The sequence below is a fragment of the Maylandia zebra genome, linkage group LG10 (genome assembly GCF_041146795.1).
Source record: "Maylandia zebra isolate NMK-2024a linkage group LG10, Mzebra_GT3a, whole genome shotgun sequence".
NCBI lineage: Eukaryota > Metazoa > Chordata > Actinopteri > Cichliformes > Cichlidae > Maylandia > Maylandia zebra.
The window spans coordinates 26,379,040-26,398,435 of record NC_135176.1 but is presented as its reverse complement, the minus strand read 5'-3'; the positions used below and the strand labels follow the sequence as shown (position 1 = coordinate 26,398,435).

At 39.4% G+C, this 19,396-nt stretch overlaps 1 protein-coding gene across 13 annotated transcripts in view; it reads left to right on the top strand.

The window, feature by feature from the left end:
• ncam1a (neural cell adhesion molecule 1a) overlaps positions 1-19,396 on the top strand; it is a 267,686-nt gene that overhangs the window by 210,509 nt on the left and 37,781 nt on the right. For 5 of the 13 annotated variants that reach the window (XM_024803849.2, XM_024803850.2, XM_024803854.2 and 2 more), the window contains 4 exons: positions 3,029-3,213; positions 3,792-3,888; positions 6,258-6,425; positions 9,819-9,944. In XM_024803849.2, the coding sequence (XP_024659617.2) occupies positions 3,029-3,213; positions 3,792-3,888; positions 6,258-6,425; positions 9,819-9,944 (576 nt within the window). Of the gene's footprint in view, positions 1-3,028; positions 3,214-3,791; positions 3,889-6,257; positions 6,426-9,818; positions 9,945-11,542; positions 11,558-14,243; positions 14,292-19,396 lie in introns of all 13 variants that reach the window. The other 8 variants (XM_076889402.1, XM_076889400.1, XM_076889404.1 and 5 more) reach the window with 3 other exon arrangements.

Sequence of the window (19,396 nt, the reverse complement as noted above, 5' to 3'; positions counted from 1 at the left end):
AACCCTGAAAACCATACATTTCACATCTGAGCCTCAACTCTCGCGGCCCGGTACCAAACGACTCACGGACCGGTACCGTTCCGAGGCCCGGGGGTTGGGGACCGCTGTGCTACAGCACCAAGAAAAAACAAAATGACCCTAATAGTACAGTGTATGTACCCTGGTGATGGTTTAATGCTCCATCAGCACCAAACTATAAACTAGTGCTTTGATGTGTATAAAATTATACTTGATCTCATTTTGACGCCTATCAAATGTTACTTAATTAACAAAAAAAAAGATAGAGAGAGAGAGAGAGAGAGAGAATGAGAGAGGGAAATAAGGCCAATGGATGCTTAATTGGATTAATATGCCCCTGTGCTCAGTGCGCTTGTAATTTGCTTAGAGATATAATCACAATTCAGCATTGATAGAGATGTTTAAGGGCTTGCTAGAGTAATCATCAAATTATCAGGTAGCTGATTTACTGTTGCCAAGCAATTATCGATAAGAAAAGGTGCTTTGTCGTGGGCACAGCTCTCACTCACTGTCCCCTCTATCACCGCTCACCCACTCACACAATGGAGACGTTATCGAAGCATGGAAGTTCCTATCTGCCTCACAGCATGATCCCATTAGCTAGGCTGAGCATGTCTAGGTTTGTTCCTGAAGGACTGATAGGAAAGTGTTAATGTCCTTTCTGTTTGACTTCCATTTTGTCAGAGGTTGAAGTTTGTTTAACATGAATGTCTAATGAAAACACTGTTTGAGCTCCAAGCAGGTCACCTGTTACATACTCTTTCTGATTCTCCTAGTCCTGCTGGATGGAGAATTAGAAATTGTAACTTTAGATTTTGCTTTTTATTACAGACTTATGCATGGCTTTTTTCTCCTGCGGTTGTTAAGAGCTGAATATCAGCAAGCATGATGATATTTTAGTATTGAGGCTGCACAGAGCCATTGTTGGCTGCCTGTAGTTCTATTGAAGAATAACCCCTGCAATAGCCAATTATTCATTCAAGTTAGGATGTCCTGATAGCCAAAGACAAGCTAATTCACCTACTTGGTGTATGGGCATAAGACAGCATTTCTTTCTGCGATACTGATATTGATTACATATTGTATGAAACTGACAGATCAATGAGAGAAAGAAAAACTAATTCATACTACAGATTAATTCCCCAAAGAAGCTGAACAGGAAACACTTTGAATGTAAAACAGTTCAGGGGTTTTTGGTTGGGAGTTTTATGGAGTATTATTTCAGTGTTCCACTAAAAAAGACTAAATTCCTTCTAATAGTAATGCAGTCTTTATATTATGTGTAGTAAGTATCGTTGTTGCTGCCACTTTTGTATGAATGTACTAGTCATGCAAATGTGACGCTGTCATCTTTTTTGTATAACTATTGCATTTGTATGCACTTTGTTATATGATATCATTATGGGCACTGTGCAGTCTATTTAATATACATGAGCTCTATGCAGCCTACTTGATATGTATGAACCCTATGTGGCAGATGCATTCCTCCTATGTTCACCTATACCAGGCTAGCAGCCTGCAGAAATCAAACAGGCAAGTCGCAGGCCCTATAGAGTCAATGAGACCAAAAGCAGCACTGACAGAAAGAGTGAGAATCTAATCAGAGCTGCAGGAGATGGAACATCTATTGACTCAGCCTTGTCCATCAATCCCAGCCGCAGCATGCTGCAGACTTTTAAAGGATAGGGTCAGAAGTAAAGCCCTGGCAGTGTCAGGGGCCACTGCATTTTACGGCACTCGTGAAGCAAAGCATACTTCACTGAATTTAAAATCAATGCTCAGTGATTTGAGCAGGAGATTTTAAAAGGAAACAATGAAGGGAAGAATTAATTAACTTTACCGTCCGTTACCTTTACTCTTGTCTGTTTTCCTGTCAAAAATTGGGGTGCAGTGTAACAGGTTTGGCTATATGGTATCAACTCATTTCATGTAGGAAGTGAAAATAGCTTGGTCAAACTGTTGCTTGGTTTCAGTCGTTTATTTGATTTTTGCTGCATAATCCATAAGTATGCTACAGGCACATATAAGATTAAAGAAATCAAAGAAAAATAATCTGGTCATCAAACCCCGAGCAGTGCTATTTCTTTAAACTAAGTGGTTGTGCTAATTTATAATTATTAGTTATAATGGGGGTTTTTTTATTTGTAACACATTCATAAACTCTCTGAAGCATTTTCATGTCTTATAAAACCAGCACAAGTTGGCTGTAAAACATAAATCCATACCATAAAAGGCATTAAATTTATAGATCACAAGTAAAGCATTAGAATTCATTTAGCATCTGTTTACCATTCTGTAAAACTGTAGCTTTTGTCACCATTGCCACGACTGCTTTCTTTTCCATAGTGAGTGTGTTTTACATGTCTTTTTTCTGCTGCCATGAATTCTAAATCGAGTATTTTTACTGGTAGCCTTGATTAAAGCTGCTAGAAATGTGGAGAAGAGCTTCAAGGATGAAAGGAAATACTGCCATTCGTGACAAGATATAATGGCCATATCCAACTGACTGATACCGTTCTGTCCTTTAGACTTTTCAACAGAGCTTGGAGTTTTTATTATACCGCACATACTTAAAAATCAGTGCTGCTTTTTACAAGCAGATTCCTGTTGGATTCAATTTAGACTGTTGTAAAAGTGAACGTTTTACTCACATACAGCTGATTATATGCAGTATTTACATCTTGGCTGTTTCATCTTGCAGATATTTTGGGTCATTATTGTGCTGTTTGATGAATCCTACATCACCCAGAATGTCTTCTTTTGTTTCATCTGTTTTTCTCCCCATTGAGTATCCAGTACTACTTTCTGCACTACCTAATAATGCATCACATGTGTAGTAAAGGAGTTTGTTCCACGGGTTTGTCAGTCATCTGCATAAATTTGGCCAACCATAAGAGTTGTTTTCTTTAACTTGTCAGATTCAGTTTATTTCCACTGAGTAATTTCAGTAAACCTTTGACAATCTGCTTATCTGTTTCAAGTATCCTCACTCCCCTGTCTATTCCTTCAGATACTCCAAAGATCCTGGGTTCGGTGACAGTATATACATGGGAGGGAAACCCGGCCAACATCAGTTGTGAGGTGGAGGCTCATCCCGGAGCCTCGGTGGTTTGGTTCAGAGACGGCTTCCAGCTGCCCACTGCCAACAGCACTAATATGAAGATCTATAACACACCATCTGTCAGCTACCTTGAGGTGTGCTGCATCTGTCTTCTTAATGCTGATTTCTACTGACATAAAGAGGCACAAAATACACAAACATGCTCTGTATATTTGACATAGTTTGGCAGATTACTTAGAACGCAGCTCCGTTTTTTTTATTGTTTTTGAGAAGTATCCAAAAACGCACACACAAAAAAACAGAGTCGTAGCTCACAAAAGGCTTTCTGTTTGTTACACAAGAATGAATTGTGGCTAATATAAGCCACTGTTTTAGTGAGATTAAAGAGTAACGTGGACTATAATTATAGGCCTAGTGTTGAGCACACTCAACTGCTAGACACTGTGTTAATGAACCAATGGGTAATGATTAAAATCAAGAAATCTGTGCATCTGCATACCAACCAGGCTCCAGATCTAACACAAATGCTAAATAGCAGAAAAGCATTAAGTGAGACTACACCCTAATGATCTACACTGTGTTTAAGTTCGTCATGCATATAGTCAGAGTCTTTTTTTCTTTCTTTTTTTTTTGTGTTCACATCCAAAAACTTGAGACATAACCTGATATTTCTCGGTGTTTTTGTCTCTTTTTGTTTCTTTTTGTCTTTCAGATTACCCCTGATTCTCAAAACGACTTTGGCAGTTACAACTGCACAGCGACCAATGTGATGGGTTCTGAATCCAAGGAATTCCTTCTTATCCAAGCAGGTTTGTTAACCAGAAATTACTCCCATTTAGGTGAAATTTTTAGTGTCTTGGGGAAACAAAAGAAACACTCTAAATAATGAAATGACGAGACTTCACGTTTCCAGGCTGGCCAGTGTCTTTTATGCAGAAGTGAAATAACAACTTCACAAACCACTGCCATGGACTGAATTTTAGAGTCATATTCCCAATATGGATCTAACCACCTAAAAACAAATGGTTTAACAACTCACCAGTAAAACCAAGAGAAAGGTCGATCAGTTTAGCAGTAAAAATGTAAAAGTAATTTCTGAATGCAATCAGAAGCTACTTTAGGAAGCAAAGGTATAAAAAAATCTCCATCAGAAGTTCTAGCAGAGCAGGAACAAATGGAACCACTGCTGTATGCAAGACAAGTGGTAATGAATGAGAAGTATGAATGAAAGATTTAGAATTTATGATGAACTAATTTATCTGCTTTGTCTGTATTTAGAGCAACAGTGCGCAGATCTGAAGCATCTACTTGTGAAAGTGTAGTCAGGATGGTGTGAATTGACTTCAGATGATTAAAAGACTTCTAGCAAAGATATGCGTGTATTGCCTGGATACAAATGAAAAGTGGCATTGTGTTTGTGTATGAGGAAGCACAAAGGCATCCTGCAGTATAAGTAGGGAAGAAAAACAAACCGGGACTTGGAGACACTCAGAGCACAGGCTAGACAGGCAATGGAAGAAAATTGAAATCACAGCGGAACTGCCCTTTAAGTCTTATTTTCTCGCGTTAGCTTCATTTGGTATGCAAATTGCTTTGGACCCATTAGAAGTAGAAGGTCGCTCAGGACCTTGTCTAAATGCAGGGTGGTCAAATTAATTATGGTAACACCCTGTGCTGACATTGTGTAATATCCTGTAGGCTTTTTGAGGTATTTTTTGTAATTTGCTGCATAACTCGTCTGTATGCCTAAAGTGACTGCTTCCAAACAGAGTTATCCTAAAAAGAACCCTGTAAATAAGTCTCCACACCTTTTCTCTGCAATTATGTCCGTGAGAACATTTTTGCATGTAATGTGAGGCAAAGAGCTCGACCAAACGAAGCTATTTGAGACACGGTACTCAGTCCAGAAAAGGCATCATTAAAGAAATCATTGGGTAAGCAGATCCAGGACGCGTGCAGACATATGCAGATGAGCTTATAATTAGTTTAATCCCTCTTGACAGTGACATAGTCATCCCAGTTTGCTTTTTTTTTAAATTATCAGCAGATTGATATCAAAGAAGATTAACGTGCTTCAGCCTCGCTAGTGAACCTGTTTCATTGCAATGTTCATTACACCAAACAAATGAATTAATAATAACGTGGAATAATTGTTTAAACACATATCTTAATCATGATTTTAGTATGTGGCGGCAAATGTCAGCAAAGTCAAAAGACTTCATCCCCCTGGATCCATGTGGGTTTATTTCCAGTAAGGCGATACTCTGTGCATTGACCTGATCATTTTTCTATATCTAGATGTTTTACCTTGACATGAACATGCAACAAAAAGGCTAGAATAAAAGAAACTGTCACTTTTTAACCAGTGATTTACATGGGACACAAATAATAGACCAGTGTACCACAGAACTAATATACTGATTAGCATCGTAAAGGCTGAAAGATTAAAAACAGAATGACATCGTCCACAGAGGAAAGTTTCATTTTGTTATTAAATCAATCCCAGGGATGAGCTGAAGTTGTACTGTCCCTGCAAACTTTGAGTACCGGGCACACAGTTAGCACGGCTGCAACTTGGTGTCATAATTGTTAATTAATGAATGTGAAGCATTTTCTCTTAAGTTTGATAAAAAAGCCTCGCAAATGAAAACAGTTAATGCTGATGATGTCAGTGAGGACCTTTGTCATAGTACTCACAGAGGTGGGTGTGATTGTTATCTCAAGTGAGGACTGAAATTGCACTGTGGTAAATACCATCCTATGTTTAGCCACAACGTGAGCACTTTTCCAGCATGGTAACATTTTTGTAGTAAGCTGAAATGAGTTTCATGAAAAGAGGGAGAGAGAGAGGATAGAGATGCAAATACAGCCAGAAATATAAAACCGCTATGATAAGAGCTGCTGCTGCTGCTGCTAGATTTCAAATTAGTCGATTGAAGAAGAGTTTATGAAGCTCTGAAACCTATTTTAAATTAATCAAACCGATTCCTAACATTAAATATTAGTCCTTTTTTTGTTGTTTTTCTTTTTCCCCACACTGCAGCAGAGCAAAGAACATAGTGTGCACAATGGAAGCTAAAAGCAGTTTATGAAAAGCTGTAATTTTTTTTGCTTTTTAAAAAGCTTTTGAAAACTGAAAAAAGTATTAACACATTATTTTCCCTGCTTGCCGTTGCAGAGGTGCCGTCATCGCCTGTAATTCAACAAGTGGAGCCTTTCTCAAGCACAGCAGTGGTAAAGTTTGAGGAGCCTGATTCAATGGGTGGAGTGCCAATTATCAAGTATAGAGTGGAATGGCGTTTGCCTGGCCAGGACTGGACTGGCAAGGAGGAAGATGTTGAGGATGGTGAGTCGGTCATAACGCAAACTAAATTTGCTGGATTATCCCTCCTTGTGTATAACAAGCACATGTAGAAGTGGTAGCCTTTACAAAAAATGCCATTATGGAAGTTTAGGGCTCGTATAGCCTCATTTAGCCATTAGCAGGAGATTGAAAATGACTGCTGGGACAAAGATTTCTCTGTATGATTTAGGTTTGCTATGATTCCTGAGTAGTCATCTCTTCCATACATTTCCCCTTAGAGCCCTGAAAAACATACTTTCAGTGAAGCGCAGTGGATGGAAGGGTTGTTATTTACCACTTTCCGTGTCGGCATCAGCTGCATCATCCACACCTTAGTACCACTTAGGCCACTTTAATTCTTAGCATCCAACTGATGCTTCATACTTTAAGAGCCATCCTGAAGGGGAGGACTCTAGAGTCCATCTTTGTCAGCAAATCTATGGAATTATTCATTTCTGCCGTTAGGTAAAAAAGGCTCAAGGCTTGAGATTTTCTTGTTAATCATAATATTTAAACATTAAATTCCAGGGTAATCCACTGTAAAGTTTGCGGTGCAAAGAGAAACGCAGCACAGCGTTTCAGCTCCGCGACTGTTATGTGTTTATGTCTAGTTCCTACATGCCGAAAACAGTTCTGCGACAACATTTAATCCAAACATGACAGTAGCTGATGTCAAGAAGAGATGTGGAACACAGTATAGCCTAAATGACAGTCAGCTCCGACACTGACAGGCCCTAGATAATATCCCCGTCCCACTGAGGGTTTGTGGCTCCTGCAAATCTGGATGGTTTTCGTCCTGTCTGCCACATGGGATGTATCAGTCAGTGGCTGACAGGCTGTGCTGTCAGCTCAAGGCCCATGAGCCGCCTGACATGTGAGCGTGTACACAAAACGAAATGCATGGACCCACACGCAAACAGTCAGTGTTGTCAGAAATATTTCATACAGCTAGTTAAACCACTCTGTGTCTAATAAATCTGAGCGATTTTGAAACACACATGCTGTGAAAGGACCTTGCAAAACACATCGTATTTCCTAAGATACTTGTAATATCATTTTTTAAAGGTCTAGCTACTGAAGCTACAATATGCCATGAAGGGAGGCAGTATATTGTTACTGATACTGAATTATCAAGTGGCTGAACTGTGTCAATAAAAAGGCTTTTGTGTCTGTCACAGTACTGTGACCCAGAGCTGCCATCACATGTTTAAAAGCAGTACTGCCAGATATAGATACCACACCCATATCACTGTGGGTCCATGCTATATAGGTACTGATGCTGCTGTGTGCACACACATAAAACAGCCTTACTTCTGCACTGTGTAAATATTTCTGCATGTACTAACAGATCATATGTAGCTTCATGCATTGTGTATCCATATAGTCTGTAGTAATTTCTGTGTAAATATAAAATACTCACATTTGCTTTCCCATAATGCATAAAGTATACAGTGCAGAGTAGATCTTAATGGTAATCTACCTCAGTGCTTGACTGGTATTTCTCACTGATGTGTTTTTGATGGCAGTGGTTTTGGGGCCATGGAGCATTCAGTTCTATACATGAAAATACTCTTTTTCTTTTAGTGTTTTTGTCTTTAGTTTGGGATTTATTGAAGATATACGAGCTCGCACTATTGATAGGCTGATGTTACTGTGAATTCAAATAAGCATTAATTAAAAACACATCATTTTAGGACCTATTTCTAAAATCAGTGAGCATATCAAGTAATATTTCACATTATTTACCTACCTTTTGACTGAAAATTATTAATACTAATCGGTACCTGGATATTATACATTTTTATAATTAAATCTAATCACAAATCCTTAATACTAATAATCATTTTCTCAGATACCCAGTATCTGGATGTCCTTTTATATGTTTTTAACCAAATATTGAATTTTAGTCCTTACTGTTTATGGAAATAACAGTAAATTTTTCACATTGTACACGTAATTACAATATTAGTGCTGCAGTAATGTTGAAAGACACTGACTAAGATGCACCGAATTTAATAACGTTTTATTTGTGGAGAAAACCTTTTACATAAGCAGAGGCAACCAACATGCCCCCCCCCCCCCCCCACCCCCCCCCCACAGGTATATTACTTTGAGCTGGCTGTAAAAATTTAATCTGACCATTAATGGACTCAGCAAAGACATCAGTTTTATGCTGCTGCTAAAAGCCCAGTTCTCAATTCATCTGCTCTAATGCTTGAAAGCTGTATTCATGCAGTTTCCCCGAGCAGCCTTATGCTCAGCTCTTTCTGCAAGTCCGTCTCACTGATACATAAATTTGAGACATAAATGGTCACAGTAATGGAGAGATGTTTCTCAGTTGGTTTTCACAGCCTAAATTTGTTCTCATCCATGAAATTACTATTCTTTGTATAGCACACTGAGAGATCAGCCAACTCAGTTTTATAACAAATGTCAAGACCGTGAATGTGTATCGTGACTGAAATCTCAACTGTTCCTTGGAAGGAACAACGTGACTGTCAAAAGCAAATTTTAAACTTAAAAAAATCTTAAAACTGAGTTTTAGAAAGTAATAATTTTATAAGATGTATTACACTTCAATGTAGATTATTGAATATAGATTGTTGTTGTTGTTGGGAGATTATTGGTTATATCAATGGAATTTACCCTGAAAAATGGCATTTAAAGATCACTGCAATGGCCTTTAAAAAAAATAATACACCTGAGAGCTCTTGTATAACAATAGATCTTTGATTCCCCCCCAACAATAGAACCTGAAATATAAAATCACAGAGCCCCTCTGCAATTACAATTTATGCCCTTCTTGGGATTTGTTTTTCACATATACAATTAAAATTAATAACCCCTCTATTGGTCATTGTGGTTGCTGTTTGTATGCAACTGAGTCATTGTTATAAACTCATTAAAATTGTAGTTCACCTGTGGGGTCCTGGCATCAAGTGTCAACAAAAAGCTTTCAGCATGGAATTACTGCCTCGGTTTTTTGTAGTTCCAAGGTTTCATGTAGGAAATATTCTTCTCCTAATATGGATCAGGCCACAGCAGGCATCCCGCTGAATCATTCTGAGCAACTTATAGGAGAAATACCCCATTTTTATTATATTGTGGTGAGCTTAAGCGAAAGGAGGAGACAGAGATCTGTACTTTGGGAAGCAGAGCAAAGTGTGAGTGTAAAAAACAAAATGAAAACAATCTTGAACGGGTGGACTAGTGCATTACTCTACTGCGGCCTATGAGAAGGTAAGTAGCACGCAGGCAGCCACACTGACCAACCTCACATAAATTAGTAAAAGCCAACATGATTGGGTCACATATGAAATGTTCCCAGAGTCTCAGTTCTGAATTCCTCGGGTCACTGTACACCTTTATGGAATAACACCACCTTGCCTCCAACAGACATGACTGGGATCACCATCACTAATTTGAAACCAGAAACTACATACGAGGTCAGGATGTCCGCCATCAATGGGAAAGGTGAAGGCGAGAGCAGCCAGGCCAGCACTTTCAAGACTGAGCCAGTCCGTAAGTACTCCCCTCGCTTCTTGCTCCTGCTCTAAGTGCTCCTCTGACCCAAATGCTTTGAACCTAATGCCGTAGCTCACTCCGCTGCCTCCCCGTGTCTAGCTGTGCCCAGATGCTTTCACCCTTACGTTCCTCTATTCTCATGCCAAGCCCCCAGCGCAATCCTTTTCCATCCAGGCCAGAAGAAACGATAACTCACGACGACGCCGTCACTCCATGATCCAACTTTGTTAATAGGGTTAACGATGCAATGTGTAACCTACCTCTCCTTCATCACCTAGCACTTTTATGTACCTCTTTTTTTGGTGAATGTTTGCAGCGTGTAAGTCTGAATGAACCCTCGTCTTCATAGCCCACAGCTCAGGTGATTTACTGAAAGCTTTCTGCAAAGTACGTGCACATTCTTAAAGCTGATTTATACTTCAGTGTGAAGGAGTGTTGTCTCTGTATTTATAGTTCAGTGACAGCATGCATTTTTAATGTAGCAGCCACACATCGAGTCCTGCTGAGAATTGTTTATATTTTCTGATAGTGATGGCAGAGCATGATGAATTACTGGATATTTTAGAAGGTCAAGAACATTTTCTATTTAACGGCGTTAAAGCGGGTTTGGTGGATATTCTGGACATATTTGTCATTGCCCTTGGTGCTTCCTATATATCACAGCTTAGTTAGTTAGACATATGGGGCAAACTTTACATCAAAGAGCAGGTATGTGACACTTGTCATCACCAGGATGTGTCGGCCTGACATGAAATGTGACTTTGAGTGTATTTTTGTCACACGCTTCTCACTGAAGTATAAATTGGGCCAGATAGTAGTGTAAATACGCGTACATTCTGCATTTTGATTCTCTTTCAAATCCAAATCATATAGCAAAAATGATCCAGTAACTGCTGTTTAACATGATAACAAGTGATTGCACATTGTAACATAGTAAAAAATAATAAGGATGTAAATTCACGGGAGAGGAAACAGAGCTTTTTATCAGTCAGCATTTCAAACCAAGGTCAGGAATAAATCTTTGTCTTATTTTGTGCCTGCCTTCATGTCACACTTCCATTTGTGTGCTTCTTCACCCCCCCCCCCCTTTAGAAATAGCTCCTCAGCATCCTCTTATTTTGCTTGCAGTAAAAAAAAAAACAAATCTCTTCCCTGTGTTCATTATGCTTATTTTGGAAACCCTTTTAACTTGAAGTTCAGCTCAGACGTTACAAAAATTGACTAAAATTTGATGGAGGAATCATATTAGATGCTGTAATCAGTTTGTTATATTGCATCAGAGTGGGGGGAGGGGGGGATTATCAGCCGCAAATCCAGATTCCTTACCTTGATCGACACCTTGAAGTCATTAAAAGTATTTTCTACTGTAGTTGCTGATACAGTACCAGTATTATCAACTGTAAAACAGAGAGAAGCAGAACTTTGTGTGAACAGAATACTCAGTAAGGCACAATAGACAGTGGGTTAACGATTTGACAGGGCAGCTGGCCTCTTTCATTGATCATATTTCTCATTTCATTGTTTTTTTCTTCTCTTTGTTTTATTGTTTTCTCATCTGGTTTTTCATCTGTTCTCTCTTCCATTGGACTTCTCAGGGTATTCTGTCACAAGTAAGTTTCTGTCCTCCATGTCTTGGCTGCTTTATATTCGTCTGCATTTTGTCTCCATCCTCCCGTTGTATTTTACCCTCACCGTTCTCTGTGTTAAAAAAAATGAGTGGTTACTAAATGATGCTACAGCCAACTGGATGTAAGAACTGATCACACAGTGTTCCACAGAATCATCATCCAGTGCCCCAGAACTATGAATTTTCTTTTTCCCCCCAACCAATCAGCATTAGTTTCTTCTTCTTTTTTTTTTCCTAATATAGCAAATGGAATACTTTTATGCAGTGTCAGGATCATTTTAGAGATATATGTGTGATGGTCTTAAAGAGCAGGTTGTTTTCTGCAACAGTCCTGCTTGTAATTCCTGGTTTTTTTAGTGTTTTTTGTCTCATGACGCCTTAAAGGTGTGGTTTTTTTTTTTCTTTAAAAAAAAATTATGTACTTCTGCATTGCAGTAGTTCAGTCAGGGAATGTTATATAAGGAATATACTCTCTTCAGACTATGACGTCGCCTAAATTAAAGACTATATATAGTTGCATTATCCGACGATGTATGGAATCATTTCTGGTAATTATTTTAAAAACCAGGTGTCTTTGCATATATTTTACGTATATTCCAGTCTTCAACTGCCCCAGATCTTTTGGGTTCCCATTCTTTTGATATTAGATGTTTTCAGACACAGAGATTAATATCTGGAAAGTAAGAAAATAAAAAAACTACTAGTTTGCAGTAGATTACTGGAGGAGGGAGGTGTAGCTTTCTTTGAGAAAAGACTGTGCTTACTGTTACACAGGAAGAGGTTTTAATATCTCGTATAATACAGAGACCCAGAAGCTCAATGCATTGTATCTTCCTTAATAGAAAAATACACACATACACACACAGAAAAACATTTCACCAGTTCACTTTATCTACAACCTTTAGAAGAATGTTGAAAAGTGAAAAAATACAACCAAATACTGAAACACTGCAGTGCAAGTAAACTTCAGCAGAAAAGTTTCCAGCCAGAACTAAAAAGTAGTGAAAACAGCTCGACATGCTTGCCAATTACATTTCAACACAATAGTGTTGAAATGTAAATCGGATTTGAACCTAGGACCTTTTTGTCCTGAGGCAATAGTGCTAACCACCAGTGCCTCATATTAAGAAGGTCCAGGGTTTGAATCCACCAGTCTGCTGGGACTTTTTTGTGTGGAGTTTGCTTGTTCACCGTTTGGGTTCTTGAGTATTTTGGCTTCCTCCCACGGTCTAAGGACATTCTAAGTTGGCCGTAGTTGTGAATGTGATTGTGTGAATGGTTGTCGGTCTCTCTGTGTTCGCCCTGCGATAAATAGGCGACCTGTCCAGGGTGTACCCTGCCTCTCGCCCCAACGTACCCAGCTAATCGTGATTCTAAATTAGATAATCAGAAGAAAGATGGATAGATTTTCTGATTACATTTTCTTCAACACAGTGCACTGACTTCATAGTACCACTGTCAAAAGCTTCAGTTCCAGAAGCATGACTGGGAAATGTGCAGCTGTTTACATTGTGTGTATGTTTTCTGCCGTATAATACTTTTAGGGACAAATAAGTTGCGTCTTTTTAAAAGAGAGTTAAAGAGAAGAATTTAATTAACTTGGTGTAAAGAGTGTAATAGTGTGGTAGCGCCTAAGTGTTTGGGTGAGTGTGTGTGTCTGATTGTTGTGCTTATAATTTTGTTAAGCGAGTAATTGTATGTTGTTGCTGTAAACAAAACAAAAGGCAGTTGCCATAGGTATAGTAAGAAATCAATATGACATGTTACAGTCACTACTGTACAAACAAGAATGCAGCTTTTTCCTCAAAAGTCTTACAAGCGCTGCAAAATTTTGGTAAATCTGGCCATAATTTTACTTTCATAAGAACTTAATTTAATGCTACAGGCCTGAGCTTTCAAAAGATAAAGGAGCATAATTTCTGTCAACTTATAAGTTGTTCATTTCAGCCTTTTATGCATTCTAAATATCGAGGCGCTATAAGCAGCCACGGTCTTAAACCCAGGTGGGCTGTCAAGACCTGAGCCCAGTATTTCAGGCAAGAAAATTCTAAATCTGTTTGCAAATATCTAAAATGCATGTATGCATGCAATGTGGGAGGAACCTAGGAAACCACAGTTGTGAACCATTTGGCTTCAGTTGGATCAGTGGGAGGACATGAACAAACCTATTCCTGTAAACTGCCTAAATGTTATGATTCTTAGTGTATTTGCAGCCCACTAGTTTACAATATCTAACACTTGAAGAACTATGAGCTTTTTAAACTCTTAGATGAATAGCTGTCAGTGGTTGTCAGCAAGAAGAAATGATGTCTTAGCAAGCGCTCACATTTCCATTGCTGTTAAAGAGCAAAGATCTGAGCTTAGTGAGCATGTAAATGCTACTGGTTGGGCCAGAATTACACAGTAAGTTTTGTGTTCTTATAAGTGGCACAATGCACCCTGAGAGAACCAGTATATAATCAGTATGAAAATATCAAATGGAAATATAAAATTGCATTTATTCATATCATTTCATGTCCATATTAACACATTAGATTTGATTTAGATTTGTCAGTGATCCAGGCAAATTCTTTATGACCAAGAGACAAAAAGAAACAGTCCCATCCTTGAGGGGGTTTTTTTCTGTTGAGGACTCCAGCGCCTCTCATTTTGTTTTCACCATCTTTCAGTTTCATCAGAGATACCACCCCCTATTGCTGCCACCAGTATGGCCCGTAGTGAGTATGCCAGTCCAGCAGTGTGCGCTGTGTCTCTTTACCTCTCTTACCTGCTTGGCATTGCATCTAGTTTTCATTTATATTTGTTGTGGGTCATAGGAGGGCTCAGAATCCCTCTACAGAGTGAAAATTGACAAAGAAATCGAATAGCTTTGCTAATTGTCTCAAATACTTAAAAATTTAGATTTTTACTAACACTTAAAGGTTAACCATCTGACATAGTGTTGTGTTTGCAGAATTAACACAACTTGCCTGTTCATTAATATTCAAAATTAGATTCTTGAGACCGTTGTTGTGCAGTTGGAATATATGAGTTTGTTTTACCAGGCCTGCTTTATCTACTGAGCCGCTTACTTTGACAGGTGTAGAGGATACTTACTGTAGTTTAATTGCTATTTGTAGAGGTATCATGCTAACACCTTAGTATAAAGTTAGGTGGTTTATAGAAAACTCATACCACTACATCATACAAATTGTTTATGCTATTATTTGCTATAAACATTAAGGTAGTAGGGTCCATGCTAACACCTCATATTCTGTTTGTGTCATAACAGAATGCTGCAATTTCTATACTTTTACTGAGTAAAAACATTCGTAATTTAAGCAAATTCTAGTGTACTTACATATTTAGTTGATCTTAAAGTAGATTCAGTGAACATTTATTTTGCACCATTTTTTCTCCTAAAAACAAAGCTAAACATCAAATCAGCGTATGTTCAATGTGCCATTTGTTCACGCTAACGGGCATGGCTGCTAATGACAAATGAAAGCTAATTTTCAGATGTATCTGTTTATTTGTAAAAATAAAAAAAAATAAAAAAAGCGTGCAAAAAAAGGGAAGGCAACCGCCCAAAAAATGATCAAACAATTTACTATTAAGATCTCACATACTGAGGAGCTATTAAAGTATTGAAAGCTATTTCTGGTTCTTACCCTGTTATCTGTTTAGGTGAGACACAGCATATAGTTAAGCTGATCTGACAGTTGTTAAAGTACAGTTTGGTTGGTCCCGCAGTGTTGTTACATTCACAGCTGAACGAACCATGAGGAGCCATTCTTTAAAATGACAGAAGGATATCTGTCTTTTCGGTGAATCTTTCAGTTGTTTCATCCACTCAATTTAATCACAACTTGTTTTCTCCCAGATCGCTCATGAGTTGAATCCTCCCCTTAGTGTGCATTCACTCCATTTCTCTCTGAAAAGCCAGACAGCAGTGTGTTAACAGCATCTCAAAATCATCCTTCATGTATTGACTGGCTACGCCAGAGCATGGATAGCCACTGCCAATTGTTCTTTATCTGACTGGGACTGAAAGCTGTGACTAAGTAGGAAGCAGAGACCAGGATTTTCTAATGAATGTTTTAAGGGAATGGACCAAAAATAACTTGCTCCTCCACAAATACTTTTTGTGACTACTTAGCCCGTTTTCTGAAAAACAAGAAAAAGGGAGATCGCTGACACTGATCAACAAAGCCCAAGCAGACCCGGGTTGAGGTTTTTAACGTCATTGTGTGCAGTAAAATTTTAACCAGTAGCACTGCTAAGTGACTAACCTGTCTGACTGCTTATTGCTGTCATTTGTGGTTTTCACAGACCTTAAAACGTCATTTTGGTTAACAGTGTGCAGTGTGTAAAGAAGCATAACATGTGTGTTTGGTCACTGGAGTAATTGCTGTAAGTGTAGTTGCTCCTTTTAAGTTCCTGATGTATGATGTGTCTGCTGTGTGAGATCTGTATGTCTCAATATTGTTCTTAACAAGTCTTTCCTTTTTGACACACCATTTTAATAACATTTGTCTAATGCAGTTGTGACTATTCATTAGCTTGAAATAGGATGCAGCTGATGGCAGTGTATCTGCTCAGTGCTTTTACAAATGCATTCCTCAGAACAAATGCCACATGTGCTTTTTTAGATTGTCGTAGAACTTATTTCTTCAGATTTTTCATGTGTTCCTATTGTTGTCTGCTGTGTTGTGTATCATACTTAGTTGGCATGGTTTTATTCCCAAAGCTGCAGAGTTTCCTCTGTTTTCATTTAAGCTCTATTGTTACCAAAAAAAACACAACAACAACTAAAATTGATTTGTATTGATTTTAAAATTGATTTTCTGTTCGACATGTCATTTATTTTCAAAGACAATCAGCCCTACTAGAATGGGTACAAGTTAAAATTCAGATCTGGCCAAATTGTTACCAAAATAAATAACAGAGGGAAAAAAATGCCAGAGGAAAAGCTGTCAACTAGATGCATGAGGCAATTCTGGGTGTATAGTTTTGGCTGAGTCTCCAATATCTTAATTAGTTTATTTGTTTGGTTATTTACTGATATTCTCAGTGTTGTTAACAGCCATAACTAAATATCCAGTACCTCATATATTCAATAACATATTTTTTATATGTTCAAAAACTTCTGTTTATCAATTTACGATTTGTTTTTGTTATTCTGTTTTGTCATTATGTCTTTAACATTCTTGTTTTTGTTTTTTTATTATTATTTTGACATGTTTTCATCATTTCAAAATGTTTTGTATGTTTCCCATATGCCCCCCACCTGTCCCTGCTACCCCCCACACTTTCCCTCTTTTTCTTCTTCTATGTTATCCTTTCAACCATTCATGTCCGTGGCATCATGTGACTTTGTCATGTGGCTCTTGCATGGTGCTGATGATGTCGTCTTCGCTGACCAACAGAAGGTAAATTTCCTTTGTTTAGTTCGAGACCATTACATCAGCAATAATCATGCGCAAGGCCTTTGTTAAATTAGGCTCATAGAAGAGGCATTAAAACATTTTCAGTTTTATTCATTTAGCCATTTGTTTCATCTACGAGCCATTATGTAATTAAGTAACAAACATTCACTAACCATGACTTTCATAATCAAAGCGATTACTAATAATAATAACCACAATGATTATTTTCCCTTGCATTTATAGAGTAACACCAAATTTACTCTTGGTGCCTTGAGTATTTGTGTGTGGGTGTGTGTGTACAGAACTTTGTAGAATGTGTGTGTGTGTGTGTGTGTGTGTGTGTACATATATGAGTACATATATGAGAGTGTGTGTGTATATATATATAAAAAAAAAAAAAAAAAACACCCAGCACGCCCCTGCGGGCGGTTTATCCTTCAAGCTCGGGTCCTCTACCAGAGGCCTGGGAGCTTGAGGGTCCTATATATATATATATATATATATATATATATATATATATATATATATATATATATATATATATATATATATATATATATATATATATATAATGCCTGTCAGGCATCATATCGGCTAAGATGAACAGGCACATGGGTCAATACATGAGCGGGACACAGAAAGGAATTGGCAAGAATACCAGAGGCGCAAAACACCAGCTACTGGTAGACAGAACAATCAGCCGAGACTGCAAGACCAGACTGACAAACCTGTGCACTGCCTGGATTGATTACAAGAAGGCCTATGACTCAATGCCCCACAGCTGGATACTGGAATGCCTAGAATTGTACAAGATCAATGGGACCCTAAGAGCCTTCATCAGGAACTCAATGGGGATGTGGCGTACAACACTAGAGGCCAACTCCAAGCCCATAGCACAAGTTACCATCAAGTGCGGGATCTACCAAGGAGATGCTCTGTCCCCACTGCTGTTCTGCATAGGCCTGAACCCCCTCAGTGAGATCATTAACAAGACTGGCTATGGATACCAACTACGGAACGGAGCAGTTGTCAGCCACCTCCTGTACATGGATGACATCAAGCTGTATGCCAAGAGTGAACGAGACATCGATTCACTGATCCACACTACCAGGCTATACAGCAATGACATTGGAATGTCGTTCGGACTGGAGAAGTGTAGTCGGATGGTATCAAAGAGAGGGAAGGTAGTCAGAACTGAGGGGATTGAACTACCAGAAGGCAACATTGCAGACATAGAGGACAGTTACAAGTACCTGGGGATCCCGCAGGCAAATGGGAACCATGAAGAGGCCGCTAGAAAGGCTGCAACCACCAAGTACCTGCAGAGGGTCAGGCAAGTCCTGAGGAGTCAGCTGAATGGTAAGAACAAGATCCGGGCCATCAACACGTACGCCCTACCCGTGATCAGGTACCCTGCTGGGGTAATAGGCTGGCCAAAGGAGGAGATAGAAGCCACTGACATAAAGACAAGAAAGCTCCTTACCATGCATGAAGGGTTTCACCCCAAGTCCAGCACCCTGAGGCTGTACACTAAGCGGAAGGAAGGGGGCCGGGGACTGGTGAGTGTCAGCACCACAGTCCAGGATGAGACAAGGAACATCCAAGAATACATTGGGAAGATGGCCCCAACTGACCGAGTGCTCAGTGAATACCTCAGGCAGCAGAAACCCAAGAAAGAGGAGGGAGACGAGGAACCATCATGGAAGGACAGGCCCCTGCACGGTATGTACCACCGGCAGATAGAGGAGGTGGCTGATATCCAGAAATCCTACCAGTGGCTGGACAAAGCTGGACTGAAAGACAGCACAGAGGCACTAATCATGGCAGCACAAGAACAAGCTCTGAGTACAAGATCCATAGAGGCTGGGGTCTATCACACCAGGCAAGACCCCAGGTGCAGGCTGTGTAAAGATGCCCCAGAGACAATCCAGCACATAACAGCAGGGTGCAAGATGCTAGCAGGCAAGGCATACATGGAACGCCATAACCAAGTGGCCGGCATAGTGTACAGGAACATCTGTGCCGAGTATAACCTGGAAGTCCCGAGGTCAAAATGGGAGATGCCCCCAAGGGTGGTGGAGAATGACCGAGCTAAGATCCTGTGGGACTTCCAGATACAGACGGACAAAATGGTGGTGGCTAACCAACCGGACATAGTGGTGGTAGACAAACAGAAGAAGACGGCCGTAGTGATCGATGTAGCGGTTCCGAATGACAGCAATATCAGGAAGAAGGAACACGAGAAGCTGGAGAAATACCAAGGGCTCAGAGAAGAGCTCGAGAGGATGTGGAGGGTGAAGGTAACGGTGGTCCCCGTGGTAATCGGAGCACTAGGTGCGGTGACTCCCAAGATAGGCGAGTGGCTCCAGCAGATCCCGGGAACAACATCGGAGATCTCTGTCCAGAAGAGCGCA